The sequence below is a fragment of the Nematolebias whitei genome, chromosome 1 (assembly GCF_014905685.2).
Source record: "Nematolebias whitei isolate Nwh7 chromosome 1, NemWhi1, whole genome shotgun sequence".
Taxonomy (NCBI): Eukaryota; Metazoa; Chordata; class Actinopteri; order Cyprinodontiformes; family Rivulidae; genus Nematolebias; species Nematolebias whitei.
In genome coordinates, this window is record NC_056498.1 from 18960275 (window position 1) to 18969570 (window position 9296).

Below are 9296 nucleotides of genomic sequence, written 5' to 3' on the forward strand. Positions count from 1 at the left end.
GGGGGGGGAGCTTCTTAAATTACATATCCACCAGGAGAAATGTGAGATAAGTTGGCCTATCCAAGGCCAGCGGGGAGGTCAAACTTTACAATATGACAGCCTGGATAGGTGCACAGTCCTATGTGAGCATAGTGAACAGGAGGGGGCTCAGCACACAGCCCTGAGGGGAGTCAGTGCTGAGGGTTATGGTGGAGGAGGAGAAGTTGTGGATCCTCACAGTCTGTGGCCTGTTGATTAAGAAATCCAGGATCCAGTTGCATAGGGAGGGGCTTAGTCCTAGTGTGAGCAAGCATGAAATCTTGAAATTTAAGTGAGGTATCAACTTCTATTTTGGTGTGTGGGTATTTGGTAAAATTGACAGTTGAAGAGCCATTTTTGTGTTACTAAGGACAGTTAGCTGTGATGGCCTGCTTGAATTTGGTTTACTCTAAAAAGATAATCAGATACAGAAGAAAATCTAGTGATTACTTTCTGGGAGGTTCAATCAAATTTGTCCACTGGTTCATGAAATATTTTGCACAGACAAATAAACACTTGAAATTACATGATTGCCCTCCATTGTTGATGACAGGCAATAATGTATGATGATGTATGATATTGCTGCATTTATGGTTTTACTTCATGTTTCACAGATTTTTAAATAATAACGTATTATCTTCGTGGGTTTTCTCCGGCTACTCCGGTTTCCTCCCACAGACCAAAAACATGCATGTTAGGCTGATTGATAACTCTAAATTGTCCCTAGGTGTGAGTGAGAGAGTGAATGGTTGTTTGTCTCTATATGTCCATGTGATGAATGACCTGTCCATGGTGTCCATAACCTCTTGCACAGTAACTGCTGGATATGGGCTCCGGTGACCCAGAAAGGAAAAATCAGCTAAAGACAAAGGAATGGTGGATGTACTGTTTTCACTTACTTAAAATGGACAGTTTTAACAAAATGACTGTTGGAGTCACCACAAATTGCTTTTGGAGACAAAAACAAGAAAACAAAAATAGTGTTTAATGACTTTGTTCTATTGCCAGATAAGAGATGTTCACTGATGCCAGATAAATATGTATGTAGGCAGTGTTGGTATTTTGCCTTGCCAGAGTGGGTACATCAACCTCAGGGAAATAGCGACTTTAACTACCAGGTTTAAAAATGGCGTAACTTCTCCTTCTTGTTTCTCCCTCTGTAGGCGTGTCGATGCCGATTCCAGTGATTGGCCTCCACAACGAGGACAAGGTCTTCGTCAATGGCAGCTGTGCGCTCAACGAGGAGCGCTTCATGCTGATTGGTTCCTTTGTGGCCTTCTTCATTCCGCTGGTCATCATGGTGGTGACATACTGCCTCACAATACAGGTCGGGTTCAGCGACTCTGTTTTTGTGCTTTTCTGCTGTTCTTCCCTATACTTGCCTGTCGTTCCCTTCGTCTCCTCTGCAGGTGCTCCAGAGGCAGGCCACAGTCTTCCTGTATGAAGCGAAAACTTCTTCCCAGCAGCGTTTGAGCACACCAGCAATCACAATCACACTGGAGCCTCCAGACTTGCACCTTCCTCAGATCAATACAATCCCACCCTCAGACTCACAAGGTAAACTCTAATCAGGCCTCCAGTTGCTGAAATAATATTCCAAGAGATTTTTATACTCAGACTGAAGTGTAAATACCAAAGTTAGTCATGATTTTATTAACGTGACTCATTTTAGTATTTCATAGCTTTTGAACACTACAGTAGTTCCTCGATTATAGTGGGGGTTATGTTCTACGTACCACTGCGATAGGTGAAAAACCATAAAGTAGAAACACTGTATTTATTTTAGTATTTATATATATTTTAAGGCTTTATAAACCCTCCACACACTCTTGAATTGTTCTAAACTAGGATTGTAACGGTACGCTAAAATTACATTTCGGTTCGGTTCAGTTTCAAGGAGGGCTCAGTTCGGTTAATTTTTGGTACAAAAAAGGCCAAAATAAAGACTTACAAAACGTTTAGTTCGAAAATATGCCAAGTAAACAATATGTTTGTATAAAAATAAATAAAAACGATAAATTTGGATGATATTTTAAATAAAAGGCACTCTTTACAATAAATAAACTATACTAACAATAATAAAAATCTTAATAAATGCAATACCAGTCAGAACCAGAACAATAAGCAGCAACAGACTGTTTACAATCTAACTAATCAAGTTTTAAGTTTTTGACCAAAAAGACCAACTTGTCCACATTTTTTGCCAAAAGCACAGATCTAGTTGCAGTGAATATCTCCAGCGGTGGAGAAAACAGTTCACTAACAACAGTAGCAGGAATAAAGAGGTAGAGCTTTGATCATTTTGCAGCGTAACTGTATTTGGCCTCATTACTCACAACCTCCTGGACCTGCTCCCACAGAAGGGACAGGTCCCTGGAAAAGGTCAGAGTTCACTCATCACAGACTTCTGAGCTGGAGGTGATCTCTGGGGGATTTCCCTGAAGAGGAAGAAGACTCAGCTGCTATCTCTGTCACAGACTGAAAATAAAACACAAAGAAGTAAAAAAAATGAGTTAATAAGATTATAATCTTAAATTTAAAAAAAGTTAATTAGATAATAATAATACAAAGTAATAAAATAACACCGCTTCTTGAACAGTCATCATTTTAGCTATGAGGTGGTTGAATATCTCGCTCATCATCATCAGGGCAGGACTTTAATCTGGTCCAGGGCTTGTTGACAATATCAGTTTTAGCTTTTTCATAAAGTGCTGCTACAACGTTTTGGCTGAAGTGTTGACGTGATGCGATGTCATAGCGGGGCTCAATAACTTTAAAGTCGGTGCATCAACAACAAAAATGCAGATCCAGAGCTTTAAAAACTCCTACAGCTTGTGTTATTGCTCTGGACCGATCTGAATTACCTGATAAAGGTTGTTTAAATGCTGCTGTTATCGGTCTTTGAACCAACTGTAGAAGAGACGTTCACATTCGGATGATGTTGTTTCAAGCGCGTTAACAAGTTAAGACGTGTTGCTGCTGCAGATCCAATCTCTGTGTAACAACATCGACACACAGCTTTGGATTTGCACTTGTCTTTTAACAAGAAAGCCATAATGTTCCCAAACAGAAGACCGCAACGAGATGCTAGAATGCTAATGCTACGCATGCTGCAAGATAATAGTGCCGTGCTGAAACACGCTTAGGAACTTTAGTTCCGCGGTGCATAATCTCTCGTTAATAAAATTTATTGAGTGAAAAAATAACCGAAACGGTACACACGCGGACTGAACCGAACACGCCGTACCAAAACGGTTCAATACACCCACGTGTACCGTTACACCCCTATTCTAAACTCTTAAACTTATGTAATTTTAACAACATATGTATATGTAATATACAGTACTGCAAACTTTTACTCACCAGCTCTGCAGACCAGCAGCTCAGTTCTGGTCGGGCTCAGTTCTGGTTCAGCAGACCTACCCTGTAGGGGTTTAGCCCACTGCCCAGTCCAGGTTGATGTGCGCGTGGATAATTGAGCTTCAGGAAGCTTCAGAATTATTTGCAACTTTCCTGTCAGTTCTGTCAATTTAACTGATAGCGTAGATTTGTGTTGCAAACTTTCCCTCCATTTTGGCAGAAATAAGAGGCTGAAAACACTGTTGGCTTCTGGGTAGTGTAGTTCTTTAGACTTGTATTACAGTATAGGCTTACTGAAAGAAAACTACAAAATGTCGGCACCTATACAAAGGTTTTTTTTTGTTTGTTTGTTTTTATCCCAGGGATGTCAAACTCTCATACAAAAGTGGGCCAAAAGTATAACCTTTTTCAAACTAAGGGCCGGTTTCAGAATCTACATTAACTCGAGTTAGATACCCAACATCTTTTCTTGGTTGCAAGTTCCTCAACAATCGTTTGATTGGTCTCATATGATGTTTTCTGTTGCACTTTTGATGTCATAATCAAAGATTACTGAAAAAATTAAAGTCATAAAAGTATTTTACATTTAAAATAACATCTTGAGGGCCAGATAAGATATCAACAAGGGCCACATTTGGCCTCCAGGCCTTGAGTCTGACACATGTTTTATCCCATATGTCTCAATCACATGAGTAATAGAAAAGTTGACAGTCGCTGAAAAATCGCGAAAGAGTTAGTCCGCAAAAGTCGAACCGCGAATTAGTGAAGGCCTACTGTACTCCACTTTTTTAACAGTTGTTTTCTCCTGCATTTGCTCCTCCCACAAACTGTATTTTTGATGAGGAGAACCCATGTATCAAGAAATGGTTTTCAAGAAACTTTGGTTCTTTTGTACCCGTGTAGACAGCAGAAACAGAGCCTTTTAGAAATGAGGTCACAGACTGTTTTGCACTTGTGCTCAAGAATTACAAACAACTACTGAGCTGTTTTCACCGGTTTTTATGTCTCTTTCTTGCATTGTCCTGATCCTGTCGCCACTGAACATTTATTGTGTGCTGAAATTGGCAATAACTAAGAAAAGATTGTAAAATATAGAAAAAATCAAGTTAAGGGAGAGTCTTTAGCCAGATAAGAATATAATTTCTCTGAATTTGTGTTTTTTTAATGTTGACATTCTAGTCATCATTACTAGAATAGAATTAAACTTACTGCCTCTCATCTTGCTAACAGCACTATCCCCACAGTAAAGCACGGTGGTGGCAGTATCATGCTGTGGGGATGTAATGTTTATTATATATCAGCAGGAAGTAGGAAACTACTCAGCATCAAAATGAAGATGGACAACTCAAAATTTAGAGGAATGCTTGAGCAGAACTTGTTGCGAGTCTTCCAGAGTGTGAGGGACCAGACTTAAATAATGACAAAGATGTTAAAAAATCAGCAAAAATTTCAGTTTAATAATTCCAAAATAGTTAAAGATTCAAATCTCAATGAAAAAATAAACCAAAAGATAAATATCAAATTTGGGCCCAACTTAAATGAGGTCAACTGAGCACTAACCAAACTGACCTGTTAAACAAAGAGCAAAGGGCTGCTTAAATAGGAGTGGAGTAATCCAAATCTGCCACATGAGGGAGGCACAACAACATAATAAAGGGACAAAAAATACAAAATTAGCTAAAACAGCATCTGAAACAAATAAAGCAAAACTAACTAACTTAGCACAAATAAGTAAACACTAAAGTGACAAATTAACCAACTAAAGCCAAATTTAACAAATAGAAGTTCCCCCTTCCCTCAGTCTTTGAGAAAAAGTGGTATGTTCCAGGCTTCCTCCTCCAGCTGATCTGCATTTGCAGCACCTCAAAACAAAAGAACAAGTGTTAGTAAACCATTCAGATAAATATTAACTAAAGTGTGTACCCATCAGAACATACATGTCTAAAATACCTTAAACTTATACATAATGTAATTTGTAACTAATAATGTAAATTAAATAAATACTAACACGATGTGGTGGTGGTAGAAGCATCCACCACACAGAGCTTAGATACTGAGGTGGAGGTTTACTTTCCAGCAGATCAGTGAACCTCCACTAGTTTTAGAACCAGACGAACCAAATAAATGTCCTGGGCCTGATCGGGTTCTGTTTTTATTTGTTTTGTTTGTTTGTTTTTTTTGGTCTAATTTCCTGCATTTTATCATAAAGTAGTAGTCATGTTGTAAAACCAAAATGTTGCAATCTCCCAAAGCCCTAGATTTTTGAATAATAATAAATAAATATAAATCAGTTTATTTAAATATCACCAAGTCACAACAGAAGTCATCTCAGGGCACTGAACTAAAAACATTCATATACATTAAAAGTAAGTTAACATTATTTATCTGAGGAGCCGATAAAGCAGAGCAGTCTTAACTTCGTCACAGACTCTCATCTTGAGCATGAAGGCAACAATGGAAAGGAAAAACTCCCTCATGAGGAAGAAACCTTGAGCAGAACCAGGCTCAGGACAAGCAGCCATCTGCTTCAACTGGAACAGGAGAGGAACAGGAAGGAGGAACAGATACACAATGGCAGGTCAAGAATCATATGTTAAAATAGAAATAGTATCAAATGAAAATGATTCAATTTTAACTATTAATTTTAGGAAATTAGGTTAATTTGTCCTTTAGTAATGTAAGCCTAAAGCAGCATAACAAGCAAACCCTAACTATAGGATTTATCAAAAAGGGAAGTCTTAATCCCAGTCTTAAAACTGGACAATGTGTCAGCCTCACGGACAGAAACTGGAAGTTGGTTCAACAAGAGAGGAGCCTGATAACTGAAAGATCTTCCTCCCATTTTGCTCTTGGAAACTCTAGGAACTGCATGTAAGCCTGCAGTCTGAGAGTGAAGTGCTCTGTTAGGAAAACATGGTACAATAAGAGCTGTAATATAAGATGGAGCTAGGTTGTTGAGAGCTTTGTAGGTTAGAAGTCAAATTTTGAATTCAATTCTGAATTCGACAGGGAGGCAACAGTACATGATTTTCCACAATAATGTAATGTGTTTTAATAGTATCTTGACTATGAGGTTGTATTCCTTTTCCCACAAGCATGTACCTTAACAAACCTTCAACTTGTCTCTCGTTACCCCCCTGTGTGCAGAGTTAAAGCCCCCACCCCTCCAGAGCAGGCGAAACACCCTGAGCTGCCTGAAAGGCGCAGAGCAGAGCCTGCTCAGCACCTCCACCTCAGACAGCATCAGCATCATTCCCAGCTCCGAGGCCGCATCGCAGCTCAGCTCTCCAGCTGTGGGGCCAGGGCGGAGCGATGCCTCAGGTTGCCACGGGAGACGGGGGATGATGCAGGCCATAAAGAATGAGAGGCGGGCCTCGAAGGTGAGATTAAAAATTGATGCGAAGCCAGAGTGTTAGCGGACGATTTCATACGCAAGACATGTTTGAAAACGACATCAAACAAAAATCACTATGTTTATGCAGATGTGAAGTGATTTTTAAAGTTGTGTTTCAGCTCGAGCTTTTTCTGTGACTATGAGGTTTATATCATGTGAGAGGATGTTAGTGCCGGTCTCTCACTCGGCTACAACTAGCTGGAGCAATGAAATTGGTAGAAATTACACAAACATTTACATAATGAAGAGTTACGTTTGATTTTTTTTTTAGGTGTCAACATACACAAATACATATAAATTATGACGTTTGTTCAACAGTCTGGGATAAACATGCACTTTTTTCAGCCATAATTTAGCCGCATCGTATCCTCATCATGTTTCAATATGTCCACAAGTTATTACCTTTTTGTTTTAGTAAGTCATAAGTCACCAGCCCGAGCCTATTTTAAGGATGCACAAAAAGCAAATCTTTCTATGTACTTTTTTTTATTATTTCTCTTTAACAGAGTGTAAGTTTGGAAAATATAAATACGTTATTGCTAAAATCCAGGATTTTAATTAAGGAATGCTAAACTGAGTGAACTCATCATGGTTTAAAAAAAGATACAAGAAAGACATTCATCACACATTTACTGCACTGTGCACCACGTCAAACCAGCTGAGGTGAGTTCTCGTCCACGCCTCACTTTGTTTCTGAAAGTTCATGTTACTGTAGGAGGACAGGTGTTTTACCAAAAAGTGATAAGATGCCAAAAAGTGTCCGGTCAATGCAGGAGCGCGCGCAGCCCGTTTGAATCCCTCACAATTTCTGCTGCTTTAGTTCTTTAAATGAAACAACATTAACACCAATATATATATATTTGTATGTTCAAAATAATACAGAAGGTGTGTCTTGGTTTAACGTTATCTGTTTACAAAAACTCATTACGTTCTCTCCAGGAAATTATCAAGTTTCTCGTGTTTTGTAGTTTGTTGTGAATATCTGCACATTTTAATATTGTATCAACATTAACAGGGTTTCTGCAATTTCAATGAGCTCAGCTCGCTTATATTTGGAACCAGATTGTGATGCTACAGTACTGTGATAAATACTGTGCACTTAATGATGAAATATGAAATATATGTTGTGATTGTGCATTCATTATTTTGATTTTGTTTGTATGGTTAGCATGTATTACTACCAGTCATGTGGTTATTTAATTTTCAGGCTCTTTTAGACACACAAATATCCATAAACTGTTATTTTCAAACACAATGCCCTCATAATGTGTTGCCTTTACAAAAACATGTTGAGTGTGCTTTGCACAGCATGAAATAACTTAAAATAGCCAGGATTGTTTGCCAGAATGATAACCACTGATTTAAAAACACTTTTTTTACTGAAAGGAATTAGATTTTAAAGATTTCAGTTCATGTAATGAATACTTGAATATTTCACGCAGTAGTATTTTCATTAGCAGCCCGGGGAGGGCTGACAATTTCATTGTGCAAAGGGAGGACCAATAAAAACAGTGTGAGAACTACTGGCCAAACCATCCATCCATCCATTATCTTTACCCGCTTGTTCCACTTTGGGTCACAGGGGTCACCGGTGCCCATGTCCAACAATCACTGTGCGAGGGGCGGGGTACACCCTGGACAGGTCACAAGTCCATCACAGGGACACATAGAGACAAACAACCATTCACTCTCTCACTCACACCTAGGGACAATTTAGAGTTACCAATCAGCCTAACATGCATGTTTTTGGACTGTGGGAGGAAACTGGAGCACCTGGAGAAAACCCACGCATGCACGGAGAGAACATGCAAACTCCACCCAGAAAGGCCCCTGGACCAGGGTTTGAACCAAGGACCTGCTCGCTGAGAGGCAGCAGCTCTACCAGCTGAGAGGCAGCAGCTCTACCAGCTGCGCCACCGTGCTGCCCTACTGGCCAAAGCAAACTGCAAAATTAATTAAATTAAATTAAAAAACTGTGCGCAACAATGTGAGACGTACCTCAATTTGCAAGCAAGCTAGTAAATCTAAAAAAAAAACATCACTTTTAGTAACAACAAACCTCAAAGTTGTTTTTTCTTTGTCTTTTTAGTCTGTATCAGCCGCTGAGCATATTGGAATAATCGCTTCGTTAGCACAAGGATACGTTGGATTTTCTGACGCAGTTGTTTCCTTGTAGCACATTTCAAATGTCTCTTCCAACATATTCAGAGCAGCTCATTCCTGTTGTTATCAAAGTCAAGCAGACGCGTTGAGGAACGTCAGAAATCTTGGAGTGCTGCCAGAGTCCTCGAAGGAGACGAGCAGTGCTTCAACAAAATTCACATTCCGGTACTTTAATAATGATGACAAACAATATATATATATATATATATATATATATATATATATATATATATATATATATATATATATCGATGAGGCGTGCTGCCCAGAGACGCCACGTGATATGCAGTGACTGGGGAGGGATCGAACCTGGGGTGCTGCCAGAGTCCTCGAAGGAGACGAGCAGTGCTTCAACAAAATT

The 9296-nt window shown here is 39.2% G+C and overlaps 1 protein-coding gene across 1 annotated transcript in view; it reads left to right on the forward strand.

Moving 5' to 3' along the window:
• The window catches only part of htr2cl1 (5-hydroxytryptamine (serotonin) receptor 2C, G protein-coupled-like 1), a 93555-nt gene that overhangs the window by 43955 nt on the left and 40304 nt on the right, over positions 1–9296 (forward strand). The window contains exons 3-5 of the mRNA XM_037688324.1: positions 1182–1345; positions 1428–1575; positions 6526–6758. Of these exons, the coding sequence (XP_037544252.1) occupies positions 1182–1345; positions 1428–1575; positions 6526–6758 (545 nt within the window). The remainder of the gene's footprint in view (positions 1–1181; positions 1346–1427; positions 1576–6525; positions 6759–9296) is intronic.